We start from the raw sequence: 22,885 nt of genomic DNA, 5'->3' as shown, positions 1-22,885 counted from the left end.
GGCTGACTCTCCCCTAAGTAGTGTTGTGACACAGTGTGTTTCTGTTGCCAAAGGGCCTGAGTGAGTTGCTGATCCCAGTCTCTTCCCCTTGTCTCTACTTCATTTAGCATTAGCATATAGCCTAGCCCTACCCTCCCTATTAATGTTAGTTAGAGCGAGTCCTATACTTGCCAGTAATGGTGACTCACAAGAATGTGTACAATTACTTGGGGTTATTAATAGCGTTGTAGGTGGAGTTGTCTTGGAATGTGCTCTCTGAGTTTAAGGCTTTTTTTCCCCCCTTCTACTTCTAGAGAAACAGACCTGTGTTTATTTGGTGACCTTGTATGGAACAGAACGCTTCAGGCTTGACTTTCAGAATGTGTTGTGTTGGTTTTATAGTGGGGCCCTTGGAATCAACACCCAGTTGTTGCAAATGGTGTAGACTACATTCAGCCTAACTGAAGCCAATCAATGCTTTACATGGCAATCCTTATTATTGTGCTAATGTGTGTGAAAGCAACTGAAGTGTTCAATCAAAAAACCTTTCAGTCATCTTTGTATCCAAATATAGGCTATATGATTCTAGTAGTATTCGAGATTGTTCCTCTTTCACTTCAAGTAGGGCTATTGCTTCACTTTCAACCAGTGTGCTCTTAGGTCAGTTTGTTACAAGGCCACCACCTGTGGGGCGCTGAATGCTCCTGTTTCTGTGTGTGTGTGTGTATGTGTGTACCACTGAGTGTGTTCGGTGTGTGTCGCCTGCCTGTCTCCCCCTGAGCGGGAGAGGAGGCTGATTACAGACTGGAAGCCATGGTCCTGTTCTATTGATACAGTAATCTAGCAGCAGAGAGATGCTCTCATGAACTCAACCCAACATGAAAGCTTTCTCTGCTTTAAGTCTCAGGCCCTCTTCGTTAGAAGACATTTTAACTAGCCTTCAGCAGGACTGGCTTTCCATCAAAGACACAAGTACCATACACTGTAGGATAAAGAGACAGAGAAGAAAAAGCAAAGCCTACCTAACACTTCAGTGACAGAAATACATTTAAGACACGTTTGTGTTGACAACTGTGGGTTACCGAGGCAAGCCAGGCCATGTGACCACAGCCTCAGTCATCTGAATCATGGCGGCTCATCATCCAGTTGACAAAACACAATTTATGTACGGCGATGCTTTCAGCTATTTGTCTCAGTATAATTTATGTCTATAATGATGGCCACTTCAGCAGAAATCCCCATAAGCCTATTGGGAATTGAAGCACAGTCAGAGTCGGGGCCTTTCCCTTGCTGATCCTCACTGAGTGCAGCACAATGGGCATCCCATGGTACCGTATGTGTTCTGACTGTGTAAGGCATTGTCAGCCTGGCAGCCCCGCTGACCTAAATCCTCAATACTATGCCATTAATGCACAGGCACGTCAGGCAGGCAGACAGGCCAGACACAGAAATGCATAGTACAACACTGAATGGATATCTGAATCACAAATTAATCTAAGGGTTGTCATGTGTAGCCTGTGTGTCTGTGAGGGATGCTGGCATGCTCACATGACTTGCGAGTGTTCTTGGAAAATAAGATCACTTTCCAATGTTGCCGTTAGTTTGATGCTTGGTTTGGCTGTTGGCGCTTCATTGGTTTTGTGCTTTGGTAGATCCAGACTGGCGCAGTGGGAGTAGTCGACAGGACATTGGTTGCATGGCCTTAGGCTACACTGGGACTCTACTGAACTGAAGCGCCCCCATCCATGTCTGTCTCAACAACATGGGCTGCTCTCACTACTATTGTGTCTTGGCGTCATAGTATTGATTGGTTTGTGACCTCTCCCTGTATGCATTTGTCTACAGTGTTTCCTCCTGCCTTGGATGTGCCAGTGGTGTTATTTCATTAACCCACTGACCCATTTATCTTGGATGTGCCAGTGGTGTAATTTCATTAACCCACTGAGCCATTTAATCAGCGGACCCACTTTGTTCCAGGGGCACGCAGGGCACAGCTAGTCTGGACCTCTCTCCCACTGTGAGCATATGCTTTGAATCCAGCCGTGTGTGTGCACAGTCCGCGCCCTAGGCCTATAGCAACTAAGATGTTTTGAGCAGGTTGAAATATTCAATTTAGTTTGTAAAGAAGGCCTAAGTGACTGCTATACTCCTGGACCAGTTTTTTCAGCCCAGGTTACTCCTTCAAATCTCATAAAAGAGAACTGGAAGGAAGTTTCACCCACTGGTCAACATTGCACCTGAATGGGAGTATTCAGAAAGCCCCCAGCCTACTGTACTGGAATAGAAGGCCTAGCTGCTGCACTAACAACCTTTTGTGCTATAATGTGTTTAGGAAGGGATTTCATCCTGAGGAAAAACCAAGAGGGCTTTCTTTGTCTCCTTTGCAGCAGCGCTGGTATTTCACGGGCGAACATTACTCTGGCAGAAAAAGAACGAGTCAACCCAGGACAATCTAAAACCAAACGGAGATGATTTAGCCTAGAGCCTTTTTATAGGCCAACAAGGCCACCTTTGGTAAAGGACACTTGGAGGAAAACCACGGTGGTATGAAAGCAGCTTGTGTCCCCGTTCGGTGAATCTCCATCTACCCACCATTACCCACCACTTATTTTTTTAAACATTTTTAGTCATTTAGCAGACGCTCTTATCCAGAGCGACTTAGTTAGTGAGTGCATACATATTTTTTTTTTCTTTCATTTATGCATTATCTACATTAGCAGTGTCGCAGCCTACATTTAGAAGGCTCAGCAGGGTCCTGACCAGACCAGCAGTCTGTCTGCAGGTCATTGTTTACCACTGGCCAGAGTCAGACGGTATCTCATCCTGTTGTTACACGGATAGAAATTAGGGGCTCATCCCTCCCGTCGGGGGCTTCCATAAATTGTGTTGTGGTGAAGCAAAGCGCAGTGCTTACAGAGATTAGCGTAAGGAGAAGTAAATAGCCTTATCTGTGGTGCCTGGGCAAATTATGGACGCTGGGGGAATTGATGGCTGCTCGCCAGTGGGATGGATCATTTAAGGAGCGAGAACTCTCTCTCTCTGTCAATGAAGTGGCAGAGTGTCCTTGCTAGGCCTGAGGGAGGATGAGGATATATCTGAGTGTCTGGTGGCAGCCTAAGGAAAAGAGGCTGTTGCCTGGCTACCCAAACTCCTTGCTCCGGTCAAACGCTACTCCACGCCCACGGATGTTAGTTTCTTCTCCGCAAGGAGTCTGGATCTGAGTACCTCCCTCACGATTTCTAGAATTCAAACACATTCTAACCATTCTGATTGGTCCCAGAAACCTCTGAGTACTTTGTTTTGTAGAACACCCCTCATTTTTATGTCACCACAAACGACTTCAACAATGGCAGTCTCAGACTGAAGTATGTAGCGAACATAGAGCAATGAAAGAATTCAGTTTGAGTCGTCAGGCAAAAGAGGCGGAGGCTGAGGGATCCTTCTGGCAGTCGTTCCCACAGACTGGTCTCAGTCCAGCCTGGTGTTTTCAAGTCGTAATGGTTGAGGGTTTGGATCCGGGTAGGGAAATCTTGGATCTGCGATTAGGGTTAATTTCTCCCTGGCGCAGGCCCAGGCTGCTGAGCCAACACTGATGTCAGAAGAGCAGAGCCACAGAGCAAGGCTGCAGCAGGAAGCTTGGCCGGTGTGTGTGCTGCTGCCCAGTGTGTGTGGTTTAGTGCTAAACTACGCCTCAGCTGGCACCAAGGCTCAGCCAAAGACTTTGCCAGCTACACTGCTGTGTGTGCGCGTGCATAATCGCACAGCCGTTTACAGATCTCGTTTTATGATGGAGAAAGGATAGTTCAGTCCCATTGATCCAGACATGGCGTCCTCTGAGAAGAGGCAATAGTAGGCTATTATGAGATTCTCATCAGTCTCTTACATTTTTTACATTAAAAAAAAAACATTTTAGTCATTTAGCAGACGCTCTTATCCAGAGCGACTTACAGTTAGTGAGTGCATACATTTTCATACTGGTCCCCCGTGGGAAACCAACCCACAACCCTGGCGTGGCAAGCGCCATGCTCTACCAACTGTAAGATTTTCTTCTATTTTCCATTTATAAGATTTAATTTCTGTTTATTGTAGGATTTTAGTCAATGTTTAAAAATCTCTTTCAATTGGCTCTTATCGCCGATAGTTTGAGACTAAGTCTGCAACAATCTACCATAGCCTATTGCCTTTGTTTCCACAAGGAGACTGGCTAGTACACTGTACTGCACTGTACCACTGTGGCTTGCTTATCTCCCACATCACTATGTAAATAACCGTGGTCAACAGAGATTACGTCTGTGTGTGAGCGAACAATCAATCCGATGGCTTTCAGGCGTGTGAATGACTGAGTCGCTAGATACAGCCTATTCCCAGGGCGCTGTAGACAAAATGACATGGCTCCGATCTACAAGTCTGTAATCTAGCAGATGACTGTCTTCTCTTTCCCAAGGCTTGTTTTTGTGTGCTGTGGTCGGCTAACGTTGATAACTGGATAGAGAAGATGGAAAAGTGGCAGACAGTCTAAAGGCCGGTTACTCGTTTTGAGAGCGTGGTCAATGTATTGACTGAGCCTCACTGAGTCACATGGTGGTCTTGTCTAGACTGGATTGGTTTGCCAGAAAGTAGCAGATACCTAAAAATAGTTAATATCATAGTAGGCTATGTGGTGTGATGCATCCCTGTTTTCTTTCAGTTGACCCTCTTGTAGCCTAAATGCAAAAACATTCTTCATCCGCAACATGTTCAAGCATGCAGGGATGATCGACGTCAATATTGAGTGAAGAGCTAGGATGATCAATTGCAATCATGATTTGTGTGCAGTGATGCCTCAGTATAGGCTAGCTGTTGCAAGGCTTCAATCTTAAGAACATACTTCTATTGACATCAGGACTGGCTGGCCTCTACATGTCAAAACAATGTGTCTCTCAATCTCTATTGTTCTAATGAAAAGTCTTTCCATCCCTCTCTCCCTCTATCTCCCCCTCCCTCCATTTCTCCAGTAGAGGTTGTGGTGGAGTATGAGTATGAAGCCCTCCATGAAGATGAGCTGACCCTGAGGCTGGGAGAAGTGATCAGGAATGTCCGCAGGATTGAGGAGGAGGGATGGATGGAGGGAGACCTCAACGGGAAGAGAGGACTCTTCCCTGACAACTTCGTCAAGGTGAGCAGAGCCTCTCCCTATTTAGACAATATTATGAGAATTTAGGAGACACTTTGACCCAAAACAACTTCCGGTTGACAGGTACAGTAACGAAAAGGCCCATATAGGAATCAAGCTGACAACTCTGGCATTGCAACATGAACCATGTTCAGGTTCCAACAAACACTCATGACTGCTGGTTGCAGACTCGGGACTCGTAAACCCTAGTGCACTATGAAATCTCGCTTTTCAGTTGAAGACGTGCACACAATTCTCTTTCTGATGTACCATGAAATGGAGTTGTCATGGTACTCATTGCAACTTTTACGTCAAGCTAGTTTTTAACATCAATGACCACTTTGGAAACAAGTGTTTTAATTAATACCTTTAACCCTTTACGCTCGTGGGATTTGGCCTATATGGATAGGGCTAAATTTAAATGTTTCTTACAGAATAAATATGGTGAGGACACAACAGTTCACCTGACACTGTTGATTTTATGTGCATTTTACATTTACTGTACTTTTCGCCGCATTTGTTGATAATGAAATCTGAAAATAATCTGGATACATTCAGTATCATGATGAGAATATTTGTGAAAAATGTGGGGTAGGTGCAACTTAAGACAAAACAATGACAAAGGTTTGAGTGGGAGGACTAATTAGTGTCTCCATGTGGCTACGCACCTATCCAAAGTGTGCACAGTTCCTAAGTAATTTCAATGCACTTTTATGACTCAAAGAAGAGTCTTCAACTATAAGGTGCTTTTTTTTTTTACTCCTAGCTGTGCTGTTGAGGAATTCGAGCAAGCTCACTTTTAGTTGTTTTGTTTGGAACACAACCCTGCATCCCGGCATCACACAATTACCGTTTACACAATCCAAAAAATTTCAATTTTATAAATCGCTATCTGGGTCAGGTGGGCATCATTTGAAAGCCTGTTCTATTGCCAACATGACTAGCTAGGTTATAAAATACGACATTACAGTGTTAGGCTTTAACAATGCAATTCAGGGAAACTGATCATCATTTTGGTGCACGTAAAAAGGAGTCATGAGTGGATTCAGGTGCGTGACAAACAGGCTCATTCTGTTCAGAACAACTTGTCAGCTTGTAACTGTACATCAAACATAGTGATCAGAAACATGTATGACATAAGTTTTATGATATGGAAATGTGAAGTGCACATTTGGCTTGCTTGTATGACATCAAAGCCGTATTTATTATAATCCTCAATGCCTCATCTTTCAAAATAGATTGAGTCCTCTTAAATTTCAGCATTTCTCTCACTCAGACAAAACATTTGCAAAAGTTGCCCAATTACTGGGAGGAATTGGGGCAATTTCTTGTCGCACACGGTGCTCAAGTTCAGAACGGCTGTCAGACAAAACCCATACAGCGCTGTGAAGCGCGGAGACAGAGCTCTGACGTCATGTATAGTATGTTACTGTACAACCACTGTGTTCCAATTTGGGCGTTTATCAGTGCCTAAATCTGCCATTTTCAACCCATATACGGGTACGAGTGTAAATGGCTACGTATGTTCTCTGTGCTATTCTCTGGGAATAAATTGTACATCTTGTATATCTTGTTGTATGTGTTTTTTTAAAACCCAAATCAATTCTATTTGAGTGTTATGATGAAGTCCCAGAGAGCGGCTGCTCTTCCCTCTTCCCTCCCTCCTGACTAATCCAGAGTAGTAAGATAGGTAATCCTCTAAGGAGTCTGGAAGCTATATTGCTGTACAGAACTTTGCTCCCGGACGCTGTTAGAAAATGTTTATTCCTTTATAAGTGCTTCTGTGTCTGTCTTAAACAAATAGAGTTCTTCCCAGGAAATCATGTCGGAATCAGAGGAGTCGGTAAGGGATTCGTCTCGTCGTCTTTACTCAACGTCAACATGACAGGGTTCTTTGAGGTGTTTCTAACGTGTATTATAATCAACAACTCCGCTCTGTGCCAGCGGAGGTGTTACTGTTTTGGGTGTTGGCAGTGCCGTCACGCGTTTTCACTTTGTTTGCAATTTTGTCACCTCAGAGGCTCAGACCGAAATCAGTTTGTTTGGCCCTCCATGGAGAAAAGGGATGAAACTCCTTTCCTCAATATGTGATTTTTCTCAGTTTGTTGGAAATAGTGGCCAATTATGCAAGAAAAGTTTGGTATTTTCTGTGTCTGCTACATTTGCTGTTTGTTCAGCTTCAACACAGTGAGTTGTACAAGTCAGCAGTAAACTCTATTAGGATGTGTTATTGTTCTAAGACTGGCCGTCAGTTTCTCTTGGGTTAGAGCTTGGAGTCAGCCAGAGGAGGATGTCTCTCCTTCTCTCTTCCCATTCAGCAGTCTGGCTCCTCCCAAGGTCTCAACTCCTTGCCCCCGGCCGTCTCTCTTGGCATGCTTTTCCTTTTATTTTTTTAATGGATTGAATGAATGTATTGAAATAGTTTTATAATTCGGGAGTCGCTTGAGTCAGGAAGCTGGTCTCCAGTTGGCACAGGAATATAGACTGGCTGACCTGTGTGAGAGAAGCAACTTCCTCTGTTGTGGAAATGCCCAGTCAGCATGTGTAAACCAGGAAGTGGAATGAGTGGGGTCAGTCTCAGGCTAGCCCTCTCACCCCTCCTGGTTTATCCCTCCACTGTCAGGACAGGGACAGAGCCAGGGAGTGTAGAGGAGTGGACAGGGACAGAGCCAGGGAGTGTAGAGGAGTGGACAGGGGCAGAGCCAGGGAGTGTAGAGGAGTGGACAGGGACAGAGCCAGGGAGTGTAGAGGAGTGGACAGGGGCAGAGCCAGGGAGTGTAGAGGAGTGGACAGGGACAGAGCCAGGGAGTGGACAGGGACAGGGACAGAGCCAGGGAGTGGACAGGGACAGAGCCAGAGCCAGGGAGTGGACAGGGACAGAGCCAGGGAGTGGACAGGGACAGAGCCAGGGAGTGGACAGGGACAGAGCCAGGGAGTGTAGAGGAGTGGACAGGGACAGAGCCAGGGAGTGTAGAGGAGTGGACGGGGACAGAGCCAGGGAGTGTAGAGGAGTGGACGGGGACAGAGCCAGGGAGTGTAGAGGAGTGGACGGGGACAGGGAGTGTAGAGGAGTGGACAGGGGCAGAGCCAGGGAGTGTAGAGGAGTGGACGGGGACAGAGCCAGGGAGTGTAGAGGAGTGGACGGGGGCAGAGCCAGGGAGTGTAGAGGAGTGGACAGGGGCAGAGCCAGGGAGTGTAGAGGAGTGGACAGGGGCAGAGCCAGGGAGTGTAGAGGAGTGGACAGGGGCAGAGCCAGGGAGTGTAGAGGAGTGGACAGGGACAGAGCCAGGGAGTGGACAGGGACAGAGCCAGGGAGTGTAGAGGAGTGGACGGGGACAGAGCCAGCAGCCTAGCCCTGTAATACTTCACATACCCCAGTTCTATGTGAGTGGGACTTTGCTGACGTTTGCTGCTTCCCCTCTAGACACACAGTTAAACTCTTGATATGGATTGACTTTGTAGGGCCCTCCCTGTAAAATCTGCATTTCAGAGAAAGTGGAAGTCCAGACATCAAAACAGAATTCAACAATATAAAAAAATGTATTGCACTTAGTAGGGAATCAACTAAATGTATTAATTTGCCCAAGTTTATCATAAGACATGAACAGAATGCATCAGTGATTCGTATTTCCTGCAACTTTCTGAAGAGGCAACGAGAATTCCCCCGTCTATATGTGTTGTGCGCGCGTCTACCACTTTGTGTAGCCATTAGCGATGATGCTAATGAAAAGTCTTCTGGTAACATTGTCAATTAAATGTTAACTACAAAGTAGCCTATTCTTACCTGGCATAGGGCTGTAACTTTTTGCCTCTTGAACTCAGGATCTATTCAGGAAATGAATCAGGGGTGCGATATTGCGACCACAACCGTTTGACTTGGCAGTGCGACACACGTTTTTAATTGGTCGCAATGGTGTTTATTATTTTTTTTCTGCCCTGGTCACGTCAGTTTCACGTTTTGTTATCATGAATTTGCCTATTCAAACAGTAATGTGCAATTGACAAAAAATAAACCAACTTTCTGAAAAGGCTACAACGGCACGGGAATGCCCCTGTCTGTGATATAGGGCGGCAGGTAGCCTAGCGGTTAAAGCATTGGCCCAGTAACCGAAAGGTTGTTGGTTCGAATCCCTTGAGCAAGGCACTTAACCCTAATTGCTCCTATAAGTCGCTCTGGATAAGAGCTTCTGCTAAATGACTACATGTAATGTTAACAGGGCTACTCACTGGCCCAGGGAGGTTTTGGAAACACTCCGGGCCAGTCGATCATCCCCGACAGTGGCCCGCTTAGGCCAGTGAAAATAATATTGTAATAATGCTATGGATTCCCGAAGCTGTTCTTAAGTTGTTTTTTTTATCATGCGCGCTGCACATAATCTGTCGGGCAGAGAGAGTATGCAGTTCTCAAACAGCTGGTTGTTGCATCAGATCTTTTTTTCATTTGGACCAGTAGCTTTGTTTCCACTGGCCCGGTGTGCCACTGCCAAATTTACCTGAATGTCAAGCCCTGTGTGTGCGGTGCGCGTAGGCTTATATGTCTACCACTTTGTGTAGCCCTTAGCGATGCTAATGATAGCCTAACCGTCTTCAGGTAATGCAGGCACATTATGGGACACGGGCCAGGTCATTATCAATTCTAGTTTTTTTGCTGGTGCCACCAACTCAAAAAGTTAATAGCACCAGTGCCACCAGTGGAAAAAGTTAGTGTAGAACCCTGATATGGTCATCTCTATATACCCGTCGCAAGACCCACTGGTTGATGCTTATTTATAAAACCCTCTTAGGCCTCACTCCCCCTATCTGAGAAGCCTACTGCAGCCCTCATCCTCCACATACAACACCCGTTCTGCCAGTCACATTCTGTTAAAGGTCCCCAAAGCACACACATCCCTGGGTCGCTCCTCTTTTCAGTTCGCTGCAGCTAGCGACTGGAACGAGCTGCAAAAAAAACTCAAACTGGACAGTTTTATCTCCATCTCTTCAATCAAAGACTCAATCATGGACACTCTTACTGACAGTTGTGGCTGCTTCGCGTGATGTATTGCTATCTCTACCTTCTTGCCTTTGTGCTGTTGTCTGTGCCCAATAATGTTTGTACCAGTATGAAAAATGTATGCACTCACTAACTGTAAGTCACTCTGGATAAGAGCGTCTGCTAAATGACTCAAATGTAAAATGTACCATGTTGTGCTGCTTCCATGTTGCTACCATGTTGTTGTCATGTGGTGTTGCTACCATGCTGTGTTGTCATGTGTTGCTGCCATGCTATGTTGTTGTCTTAGGTCTCTCTTTATGTAGTGTTGTGGTGTCTCTCTTGTCGGTATGTGTGTGTTGTCCTATATTTTTATTTTTAATCTCAGTCCCCGTCCCCGCATGAGGCCTTTTGGTAGGCCGTCATTGTAAATAAGAATTTGTTTTTAACTGACTTGCCTAGTTAAATAAAGGTTAAATGAAATAAATATTGGTCATTTTTTACAACCTTGCAAGTGGAACAGTAGTAGTCTATAATATGATCATTTGCTGTAGAATCAGCATGTGAGGGCTCTGCAAAGCAGGTTCAAAAGCAGGTTGCCATTATCTCTTACTTGTTTAGCGAGGCGGACTCCACTGGAGACAGAGAGAGATTTCAGAGTGCTTTTTCAAGCATTCCTGAGAGATTCCGGCAGAGTGAATGGAGCGGGCTGTGACTGGCTGCTGTCCTAGCCTTGCTCTATGGTCTGAGCTGGAGAGGAGAGGGGGCAGGTCTCAACATGAGCAGACACAGGCCCATAGAGTAGTAAAGTTAACGTTTACACATTCACTCAGGGCCTACTGTATTATATCAGTTATTAGTGGTTAATTCTGTAGAAATATTCAAGCACACAAGGTGAGAGACCTGTGTCAGATGAGAACTTTGAGTACAGTTGCTCAATAGTGTGTGTTTATGAGGAGTCTAAGTGTCTGTTAAAGCACTCTGAGGAGGAATGTCCTGTGTAGTTGCTGCAGCACAGCTCGGTGAATAATGGCATTTCTGAGGAGGGCGTGGACATAGGCCTACAAAATGGTTGATTCCACTTGGGTAGTTAAAGGGAAAGCCTTGCCCTACATGTTAGAGCTAGATAAAGTGAGTGACTACACATGACATGATAGAGGTTTGGCCTGTGAAAGTTACTTTGGAAGTTCAATATGACGGCATCAGGTCTTTAGGCTATATCAGTTCATGATTGTAGGTATTAACTCCTGAGTGGCGCAGTGGTCTAAGGCACTGCATCGCAGTGCTAACTGTGCCACTAGAGATCCTGGTTCGAATCCAGGCTCTGTCGCAGCCGGCCGCGACCGGGAGACTCATGGGCGGCGCACAATTGGCCCAGCGTCGTCTAGGGTAGGGGAGGGAATGGCCGGCAGGGATGTAGCTCAGTTGATAGAGCATGGTGTTTGCAACGCCAGGGTTGTGGGTTCGATTCCCACGGGGGGCCAGTATAAAAAAAATAAAAAAATGTAATCACTAACTGTAAGTCGCTCTGGATAAGAGCGTCTGCTAAATGACTAAAATGTAAAATGTAAATGTAAATGTATTGTGTTCAATTTTTACCATTCAATAAGTGCCCTAAAGTTTCTATTCCCAAATGAAACTATGGAAGTATTGAACATCTCAAGAGAATATCTTCATTTACACACAGTCACATGGAATCACCCGAACTGATCTCCATACGGTAGGCCTATCTCTCGTGCCCACAGCCTCATATTCTCATTGAGCCAGCTAAGTGAAGACTCCACTGAAACTGCAGCCTCAATAACATTATCTAAAAGCAGCCCGGGAGGAGTTGGCTAGCTAGCTAGCTCACCGCATACATAAAATCAACAGACATCATCATATGATTGGGGAATTTCATTATGTGATTGATACTACATTCACATTTTAGTCAATTAAGCTACAATAAGTGCATTTTACTAAATTTTAAGACACAGATCACAATCATTGCTAGAAAAGCCTTCTTCGAAACAGCCACTATCAGCAAGATCAGTGTAACCTACATGTAAGTGATCCTTTTTTAATGTAGACTAAATTAATCATTGTCCTCTCCACTGTGTGTGGTGTCTCTGGTGGCAGGAGGTGAAGAAGGAGCCCAAGGAGGTGAACGTGACCAAAGAGGAGGCCAAGGAGGAGGCGCAGCCCCAGCGGAGAGAGAAGAGTGCGGGGAACGTGGCCAACCTGGTCCAGAGGATGAGCACCTATGGCATTCCAGCTGGGGGCTTCCAGCCACACTCAATGCCCCGCGGACTCAAGAAGAGTAAGTCAGGTGTGTGTGTGTGTGTTTGTCTGCATGTTTGTGTTAACAATTGGCTGTGCTTTCATGTTTAGGAACACATGTGGATGTCTCTACTCAAGCACTACCTAAAACACTTGGAGGAATGCCCAGGGGTCTTCCCCATTCATTTCTGTGGACTTAAAGAGATACTTCTGGATTTAATCAGTGAAGCCCTTTATCTTATTCCCTAGAGTCGGATTACCTCGCGGATACATTTTTGTCTCTGCGTGCAGTTTGAAGGAAGCTGCTAACTAGCGTTAGCGCAATTGCTAACTAGCGTTAGCGCAATTGCTAACTAGCGTTAGCGCATTAATTGGAAGTCTATGGGAACGGCTAGCATGCTTATTCCTGGACTAAAAAGCACTTTCAATGAAGATTCTCTCATTGGGCCCTTGTAGCAGGACTTTAAGATATTGAAGTATCTTAGTTATTCCTTTTTCCTTTACTACCCGCAACAAGCAAGAGAAGGTATCAATATTGTAAACCAACAGAGTTTAAAAGTGAAAGTTATGTTCCTCTCTTGAGTATCGCTACTTTAATATAACTCCCAGAATAAACTGCTTTCATTTCATGTTTTCCATCTCACTGTGGGAGGAAATAAATCAGTTCTCTCTCCTCTGAAATGTGTCAGATGTATTAAAAGGATTGTAGGTGGGTACTGGATATAGCCTATTTATTTTTATTTTATTTAACCTTTATTTAACCAGGTAAGCCAGTTGAGAACAAGTTCTCATTTACAACTGTGACCTTGCCAAGATAAAGCAAAGCAGTGCGATAAAAACAACAACACAGAGTTACATATGGGGTGAACAAAACATAAAGTCAAAAATACAACAGAAAATATATATACAGTGCGTGTGAATGTAGTAAATTATGGAGGTAAGGCAATAGATAGGCCATAGTGCAAAATAGTTACAATTTCGTATTAACACTGGAATGATAGATGTGCAAAAGATGACGTGCAAATAGAGATACTGGGGTGCAAATGAGCAAAAATAAATAACAATATGGGGATGAAGTAGTTGGGTGGGCTAATTACAGATGGGCTGTGTACAGGTGCAGTGATCGGTAAGCTGCTCTGACAACTGACGCCTAAAGTTAGTGAGGGAGATAAGTGTCTCCAGCTTCAGAGATTTTTGCAGTTCGTTCCAGTCATTGGCAGCAGAGAACTGGAAGGAATGGCGGCCAAAGGAGGTGTTGGCTTTGGGGATGACCAGTGAGATATACCTGCTGGAGCGCAGACTACGGGTGGGTGTTGCTATGGTGACCAGTGAGCTAAGATAAGACAGGGATTTGCCTAGCAGTGATTTATAGATGACCTGGAGCCAGTGGGTTTGGCGACGAATATGTAGTGAGGGCCAGCCAACGAGAGCGTACAGGTCACAGAGGTGGGTAGTATATGGGGCTTTGGTGACAAAACATAGGATAAAGTAATCCTTCTACCCCCCCCCCCTTAAAAAAAATTATAAATAAAAAAATAAATTGTAAAGTGGTTATCCCACTGGCTATAGGGTGAATGCACCAATTTGTAAGTCGCTCTGGATAAGAGCGTCTGCTAAATGCTGTAAATGTAATGTAAATGTAAAACGGATGGCACTGTGATAGACTACATCCAATTTGCTGAGTAGAGTGTTGGAGGCTATTTTGTAAATGACATCGCCGAAGTCAAGGATCGGTAGGATAGTCAGTTTTACGAGGGCATGTTTGGCAGCATGAGTGAAGGAGGCTTTGTTGCGAAATAGGAAGCCGATTCTAGATATAACTTTTGATTGGAGATGCTTAATGTGAGCCTGGAAGGAGAGTTGACAGTCTAACCAGACACCTAGGTATTTGTAGTTGTCCACATACTCTAGGTCAGACCCGCCGAGAGTAGTGATTCTAGTCGGGTGGGCGGGTGCAAGCAGCGTTCGGTTGAAGAGCATGCATTTCGTTTTACTAGTGTTTAAGAGCAGTTGGAGGCTACGGAAGGAGTGTTTTATGGCATTGAAGCTCGTTTGGAGGTTTGTTAACACCGTGTCCAATGAAGGGCCAGATGTATACAAAATAGTGTCGTTCGCATAGAGGTGGATCCGAGCGTCAGCAGCAGCAAGAGCAACATCATTGATATACACAGAGAATAGAGTCGGCCCGAGAATTGAACCCTGTGGCACCCCCATAGAGACTGCCAGAGGTCCAGACAACAGGCCCTCCGATTGACACATTGAACTCTATCTGAGAAGTAGTTGGTGAACCAGGCGAGGCAGTCATTTGAGAAACCAAGGCTATTTAGTCTGCCAATAAGAATGCGGTGGTTGACAGAGTCGAAAGCCTTGGCCAGGTCGATGAAGACGGCTGCGCAGTACTGTCTTTTATCGATCGCGGTTATAATATTGTTTAGGACCTTGAGCGTGGCTGAGGTGCACCCGTGACCAACTCGGAAACCGGATTGCATAGCGGAGAAGGTACGGTGGGATTCGAAATGGTCAGTGATCTGTTTGTTAACTTGGCTTTCAAAAACTTTCGAAAGGCAGGGCAGGATGGATATAGGTCTGTAACAGTTTGGATCTAGAGTGTCACCCCCTTTGGAGAGGGGGATGACCGCGGCAGCTTTCCAATCTCTGGGGATCTCAGACGTTACGAAAGAGAGGTTGAACAGGCTAGTAATAGGGGTTGCGACAATTTCGGCAGCAAATTTGAGAAAGAAAGGGTCCAGATTGTCTAGCCCAGCTGATTTGTAGGGGTCCAGATTCTTCAGCTCTTTCAGAACATCAGCTGTCTGAATTTGTGTAAAGGAGAAGCGTGGGGGGCATGGGTAAGTTGCAGCGGAGGGTGCAGAGCTGGTGGCCGGGGTAGTGGTAGCCAGGTGGAAAGCATGGCCAGCCGTAGAAAAATGCTTGTTGAAATTCTCGATTATTGTAGATTTATCGGTGGTGACAGTGTTTCCTAGCCTCAGTGCAGTGGGCAGTTGGGAGGAGGTGCTCTTATTCTCCAGGGACTTTACAGTGTCCCAAAACTTTTTGGAGTTAGTGCTACAGGATGCAAATTTCTGTTTGAAAAAGCTAGCCTTTGCTTTCCTAACTGATTGTGTATATTGGTTCCTGACTTCCCTGAAAAGTTGCATATCGCGGGGGCTGTTCGATGCTAATGCAGTACGCCACAGAATGTTTTTGTGCTGGTCAAATCTGAGGAGAACCAGGGGCTATATCCGTTCTTAGTTCTGAATTTTTTGAATGGTGCATGCTTATTTAAGATTGAGTGGAAAACACTTTTAAAGAACAACCAGGCATCCTCTACTGACGGAATGAGGTCAATATCCATCCAGGATACCCGGGCCAGGTCAATTAGAAAGGCCTGCTTGCTGAAGTGTTTTAGGGAGCGTTTGACAGTGATGAGGGGTGGTCGTTTGACCGCGGACCCATTACGGACGCAGGCAATAAGGCAGTGATCGCTGAGATCCAGGTTGAAGACAACGGAGGTGTATTTAGAGGGTAAATTTGTCAGGATGATATCTATGAGGGTGCCCATGTTTACAGATTTTGGGTTGTACCTGGTAGGTTCGTTGATAATTTGTGTGAGATTGAGGGCATCTAGTTTAGATTGTAGGTTGGCCGGGGTGTTAAGCATATCCTAATTTAGGTCACCAAGCAGGACGAACTCTGAGGATAGATGGGGGGCAATCAGTTCACATATGGTGTCCAGGGCACAGCTCGGGGCTGAGGGGGGGCTGTAGCAACCGGCAACAGTGAGAGACTTATTTCTTGAAAGGTGGATTTTTAGAAGTAGCTCAAACTGTTTGGGCACAGACCTGGATAGGATGATAGAGCTCTGCAGGCTATCTCTACAGTAGATTGCAACCCCACCCCCTTTGGCAGTTCTATCAAGACGGAAAATGTTGTAGTTGGGGATGGACATTTCTGAATTTTTGGTGGCCTTCCTAAGCCAGGATTCAGACACTGCTAGAACATCAGGGTTGGCGGAGTGTGCTAACGCAGTGAATAACTCAAACTTAGGGAGGAGGCTTCGGATGTTAACATGCAAGAAACCAAGGCTTTTGCGGTTACAGAAGTCAACAAATGATAACGCCTGGGGAGTAGGAGTCATACTGTGGGCTATAGGGCCTGGGTTAACCTCTACATCACCAGAGGAACAGAGGAGGAGTAGAATAAGGATATGGCTAAAGGCTTTAAGAACTGGTCTTCTAGTGCGTTGGGTACAGAGAAAAAAAGGGGCAGGTTTCCGGGCATTGTAGAATAGATTCAGGGCATTATGTACAGACAAGGATATGGAAGGATATGAGTACAGTGGAGGTAAACCTAAGCGTTGTGTAACGATGAAAGAGAGAGCATCACTGGAGGCACCGATTGAGTCAGTCTCCGCGTGTATGGGGAGTGGTACAAAGGAGCTGTCTAAGGCAGGTTGAGCTGGGCTGGGGGCTCTACAGTGAAATAGTACAATAAGGAATAACCGAAACAGCAATAAGCAAGGCATATTGACATGGGAGAGAGGCATAAAGCAATCACAGGTGTTATTCGAGAGAGCTAAGACAACAGCTGGTAATGGCGACAAAGTTTGGGCTGAGGCTAAACATAAACAGGATGCGGTACCGTATAAAGGAACAGTCCAGCAGGCATCAGCTGTATAGCTGAGTTATCATAAGGTCCGGTGAACAGCAATAGGAGGTAGTTTGGGGGCTGCTACAGCACTGGCGAGCAAGAGGCCCGGCTTGCGTGATTAGCCAACGACAACAGCCATTTGGTTGCAGCTAGCTGGTTGCGATAATCTGGCGCTAGGGTCCAGTGATTCCGGCAGGAAATCCGATATGCTCTGGGTCGATAGCACGCTGTGCAGACTGGCCGACAAATTATCCAGGCTAGAGCTAGAGCAGGCTGGTGGGTAGTGCAGGCCACGGACAATGGTGAAGACGCTAACGGTGGCTAATAGCAAGTAGCCATTTGGTTGCAGCTAGACTAGTTTCAGCTTAACGTTCTTGATAAAAGTTATAAAGAAATACTAGAATCCTTTCCACTTTGGGTGAGGCGGGTTGCAGGAAGGTATATTTAGTTAAAGAATGAAAAGTAAAAATTGAGAAATATACAAAATAGACAAAAATAATAATAAATGGCTAATTACACATGGACACAGAAAAAAACACGTCCGCACTGCTACGCCATCTTGGGTTATATTATATATCACCTGCTACTGTATTTGCTAGTCATGGAGGCTCTTCTTCCACCTTGAGTCTTTGTATAGCCTACACACCCATTATCTTGTGACATTTGTGAATAGAACTTGATTTAATTGAAGTGTCAACAGCAGGGTTGCGTGAAGGTCAAGTAGTCCCTATTGAAATGTAGCATTAAAGTGGAGATGATAATGGTCTGTTTGTCTCTGCAGAGGCGTGTGTGATGGTATTAACAACAGCACTTGGTCCGACAGTGATGTGCACTGACTGTAGTGGAGCTCTTGACACCTGTTGTTAAAAGTTATCAGAGTACAGTATATTGGAATGAACAAGATCATTCCAGAGCCTGAAATTAGGACTCGACCACTAGTCAAATGCTGGTAAAAATGTCTGAGGGGAGGGTGAATTTTATCATGTGGTCCTCTGTAGCTCAGCTGGTAGAGCACGGCGCTTGTAACGCCGAGGTAGTGGGTTCGATCCCCGGGACCACCCATACACAAAAAAAAATGTATGCACGCATGACTGTAAGTCGCTTTGGATAAAAGCGTCTGCTAAATGGCATTATTATTATTATTATTATTATTATTATTATTATTATTATTATCATCGGCTGGTGGTTGACCAAAAAGTTAGTTTTAGGCCCTATACACATGGTTCCTAGTGTTAGTTCAGTTCTAGTGAGCAGCCATTGAGTCCCCTCTGTGAGGTGACTTCTTGCAGTGTAGTTTACTCTGGCTACGTCCCAATTATCTCTCCTTCTTCACAAAATGTGCACTTGTTCACTTCCCTTCACTGATTTGAAAGGAGCTGACTGGTATATGAAATATGATGGATACTCCCACTAGACCATGCTTCCACCAATCCAATGCTAGATTTGTGGGAAGTGGTGAACGAGTGTACACTTCAGGAGAAAGGATATATTATTGGGACACATCCCCTGTGTGCAGCTGTGCTTGTTCAGAGAGCTTAGAACTGCCACCTTGCCGAAACGTCGCATAGTGCCCCTAGCAGGAGGGGAGTGTTCTCCTCCACTTTCTAGATCCAGACACCCTTCCCACACTGCCCTGTAGGGCTGGGAATTGCCAGGGATCTCGCGATACGATATCATAATACTTACATTTACATTTACATTTTTAGTCATTTAGCAGACACTCTTATCCAGAGCGACTTACAGTTAGCGCATACATTATTTTATCGAACCCACAACCCTGGCGTTGCAAACGCCATGCTCTACCAACTGAGCTACATCCCCTGCCGGCCATTCCCTCCCCTACCCTGGACGACGCTGGGCCAATTGTGCGACTTAGGTGCCGATTCTATATCACTAAGCTAAGGACCCTGGGACTAAATACTTCCCTTTGTAACTGGATCCTGGACTTCCTGACTAGTCGCCCCCAGGTGGTAAGGGTAGGTAACAACGCATTTTTTTTTTTACTGCATTGTTGGTTAAGGGCTTGTAAGTAAGCATTTCACTGTAAGGTCTACACCTGTTGTAGTCGGTGCATGTGGCAAATACGATTTGATTTGATTTGAAATATGTATTGCAATTCAATACTGTGATTTTATTGCAATTCCATGGTCCAAAAATATTGCTCAACATATGTCTGCTGCAGAGGGATAAGAGAGCCATGAGAAAAACAAACAAGTTTTGATCAGTCATGGAAATAAAAGTGCTGAAAACGAATTGGCTCCCCATTTCAAAAGAAGATGGAGAACAAGCTATGAAGGAAAATACTGGAGTTTTTGTGCAGGTACAGCCAACTATCACAAAAATAATATTGTGATATTTTCAAAACGATACGATATGTTGTCAAAAATAATATCCCGATATGTTACTTTATAGATGTTTTCCCACATCACTACTGCCCTCAGGCACGCCAGGGTACACACACAAACACACTTGTGTCCAGGAAGTTGAAGCCATTAGGTATCAGTGAGCAGACTGGTGTAACTGGTGTTCCCAGCCTTCTCAGGCTCCTGTCTTTTGTGGTTGCAGAGCCTAAGAAACGGCAGTGCAGGGCTCTGTTTGAGTATGTGCCCCAGAACGAGGATGAGCTGGAGCTGAAGATAGGGGATATCATCGACATCAATGAGGAGGTAAGGCTTCGTTATGCTGCGCTGCAATGAGCTATTTACGCTGCTCGTAATGACTTTCCTGCATTGGCTTTCCTTACCTGTGCTTTATTGAATGTCTCCTTGTTAGACTCATTGTTCTGTTGAGAGTTGATTTGTAGTCTGTTGAAGTAGTATTTTTTTTAAATGTATTTTTTTAAATTAGTTTTTTAAGAGGTTAAGTTTTGCATGGGAGAATAAAATAGAATTGCCATGATCTCTCTAACTTTCTGATAACTTAATACTGTTTACATATTACCATATTTACTTTGGATGCAAATTGTGACAGCTAATAGTACCTTATATTATATTATCATAAGGTGATTACAGATAAGGTGATTATGAGGCATTTATTCTAAGGTGATTAGATGTTTACATCAGAAATTCAGAGGCTTCTGGTTGGTTGTTCCAGGTAGAGGAAGGCTGGTGGAGTGGAACCATGAACGGCAAATCAGGACTGTTCCCCTCTAACTTCGTCAAAGAGATCGAGACAAACGCAGATGGACAGACGAACGACTTAACAGATGAAGGAGGTAATTATGGCGCCAGCAGAGCTTCACAAATAAAGGCGTGAATCATGTTCAAGCAGAGCATGTCATAACAAGTTAGAGCTGCTTAAGAATGTAGGTTCTTGGCTGAATCTCCGGGATTTTGTGTTTCAATTATTGTGTCTACATGAGAGACGTCTATAGCCTACCTGTTGTGACGAGTACATACAGTGCATTCAGAAAGTATTCAGACCCCTTGACTTTTTCCAAATGTTGTTACGTTACAGCCTTTTTCTAAAATGGATTCAATTGTTTTTTCCCCTCATCCATGTACACAATAACCCATAATGACGAAGCAAAAACAGGTTTTTAGGCATTTTTACAAATTTATATTTAAAAACAAATGCTGAAATATTACATTTATATAAGTATTCAGACCCTTTACTCAATACTTTGTTGAAGCACTTTTTGCAGCGATTACAGCCTTGAGTCTTCTTGGGTATGACGCTACAAGCTTGGCACACCTGTATTTGGGGAGTTTCTCCCATTCTTCTCTGCAGATCCTCTCAAGCTCTGTCAGGTTGGATGGGGAGCATTGCAGCACAGCTATTTTCAGGTCTCTGCAGAGATATTAGATCGGGTTCAAGTCCGGCCACTCAAGGACATTCAGAGACTTGTCCCGAAGCCACTCCTGAGTTGAGGCTGTGTGCTTAGGGTTGTTGTCCTGTTGGAAGGTGAACCTTTGCCCCAGTCTGAGGTCCTGAGCGCTCTGGAGCAGGTTTTCATCAAGGATCTCTCTGTACTTTGCTCTGTTCATATTTGCCTCGATCCTGAATAGTCTCACAGTCCCTGCCGCTGAAAAACATCCCCACAGCATGATGCTGCCACCACCATGCTTCACCGTAGGGATGGTGCCAGGTTTCCTCCAGAAGTGATGCTTGGCATTCAGGCGTTCAGAGTTCAATCTTGGTTTCATCAGACCAGGGAATGTTGTTTCTCATGATCTGAGTGTCCTTTATGTGTCTTTTGGCAAACTCCAAGTGGGCTGTCATGTGCCTTTTTACTGAGGAGTGGCTTCCGTCTGGCCACTCTACCATAAAGACCTGATTAGTGGAGTGCCGCAGAGATGGTTATCCTTCTGGAAGGTTCTCCCATCTCCACAGAGGAACTCTGGAGCTCTGTCAGAGTGACCATCGGGTTCTTGGTCACATCCCTGACCAAGGCCCTTCTCCCCCGATTGCTCAGTTTGGCCTGGGTGGCCAGCTCTAGGAAGAGCCTTGGTGGTTCCAAACTTCTTCCATTTAAGAATGATGGAGGCATCTGTGTTCTTGGACCTTCAATGCTGCAGAAATGTGTTGATACCCTTCCCCAGATCTGTGCCTCGGCACAATCCTGTCTCTGAGCTCTACGGACAATTCCTTTGACCTCATGGCTTGGTATTTGCTCTGACATGCACTGTCAACTGTGGGATCTTATATAGACCGGTGGGTGCCTTTCCAAATCATGTCCAATCAATTGAATTTACCACAGGTGGACTCCAATCAAGTTGTACAAACATCTCAAGGATGATCAATGGAAACGGGATGCACCTGAGCTCAATTTCGAGTCTCATAGCAAAAGGGTCTGAACACTTATGTAAATAAGGTATTTCAGTTTTTTATTTTGTATAAATTTGCACACATGTCTAAACCTGTTTTCACTTTGTCATTATGAGGTATTGTGTGTAGATTGATGAGGGAAAAATACAATTTAATCAATTTTAGAATAAGGCTGTAAGGAACAAAATGTGGAAAAAGTCAAGGGGTCTGAATACTTTCCGAAAGGACTGTATGTACAGACTATAGTGTGTGTGTGTGTGTGTTAGTGATACGCAGGTTGACTCCTAATCTGCAGTTATATCCGCGGGTTGAATAAAGAGAAAACAATACCTTAAATCCATAAATGTATTGTTCTTGTGCAATTTATATCTATAGGCTACATTGAGGTTTTTCTTTCATTATTTTAGGCTATCTGGTATTAGTCCATAAGCCTAAGCGTCAGGGTTTAACTGTACGAGCCAAATAGCCTATACAGCCAATCGCCAAATAATGCTTTTGGGAACGGGCAGAAAAAGTTGTTGAAGTTTAATTCAATAAGACAAAAGCCTCTAAAGATGAGTTTAAGATTAAGAGACGGGAGGGCAAGAATATTAGGTGAAGTGGTAAAAGAGGATGATCGCAGTGCCAGCTATGTTATGTGTGATGATTGTGAGTCGCAATGCAAATTCGACAGTCACAAGACGGAACTTCAAATAGGCTTATGGCATGTCAAGGGAACTGTAGCCTACTGTTTAGTTGCGTCATGGAAACTGAAATCTGGACACTGACTGTAGGTCTATAACCTCTCACATAGCCTTAATATTAACAAAATTTGGACATGGGAACTGGAGTGGAGAAATATGATTTATTTATTTCTGCATCTTGAGAGAATGCAATGCTCAGTTAGATACCATCTGTAGAGGTGTTGTCTTCATAAAAGCTGATTAGTATTTCAACCACATAAAATATGCATCAAAGCCAAACTTAAATCTTAGCAGAAACACGTTGGGTAATTTTCACAATTGTCTTTTTTCTTAAAAACCGTCAAACTGATGTCATTTGGACATTTTGCACAGAAAATCTCGTTGTTTTTTTTCTTCGTTATTGTATTTTCTCCCCAGTCCCTA

General features: G+C 44.6%; 1 protein-coding gene across 3 annotated transcripts in view; it reads left to right on the top strand.

The window, feature by feature from the left end:
* LOC121552202 (CD2-associated protein) overlaps window positions 1-22,885 on the top strand; it is a 74,711-nt gene that overhangs the window by 9,009 nt on the left and 42,817 nt on the right. The window contains exons 2-5 of one of the 3 annotated variants that reach the window (XM_041864934.2): window positions 4,977-5,134; window positions 12,222-12,411; window positions 19,578-19,678; window positions 20,106-20,226. In XM_041864934.2, coding sequence (XP_041720868.1) covers window positions 4,977-5,134; window positions 12,222-12,411; window positions 19,578-19,678; window positions 20,106-20,226 — 570 coding nt within the window. Of the gene's footprint in view, window positions 1-4,973; window positions 5,135-12,221; window positions 12,412-19,577; window positions 19,679-20,105; window positions 20,227-22,885 lie in introns of all 3 variants that reach the window. The other 2 variants (XM_041864933.2, XM_041864935.2) reach the window with 2 other exon arrangements.

The sequence above is a fragment of the Coregonus clupeaformis genome, chromosome 36, assembly GCF_020615455.1.
Source record: "Coregonus clupeaformis isolate EN_2021a chromosome 36, ASM2061545v1, whole genome shotgun sequence".
In the NCBI taxonomy this organism is placed as follows: Eukaryota; Metazoa; Chordata; class Actinopteri; order Salmoniformes; family Salmonidae; genus Coregonus; species Coregonus clupeaformis.
This window is presented reverse-complemented; position numbering and strand designations above follow the sequence as displayed.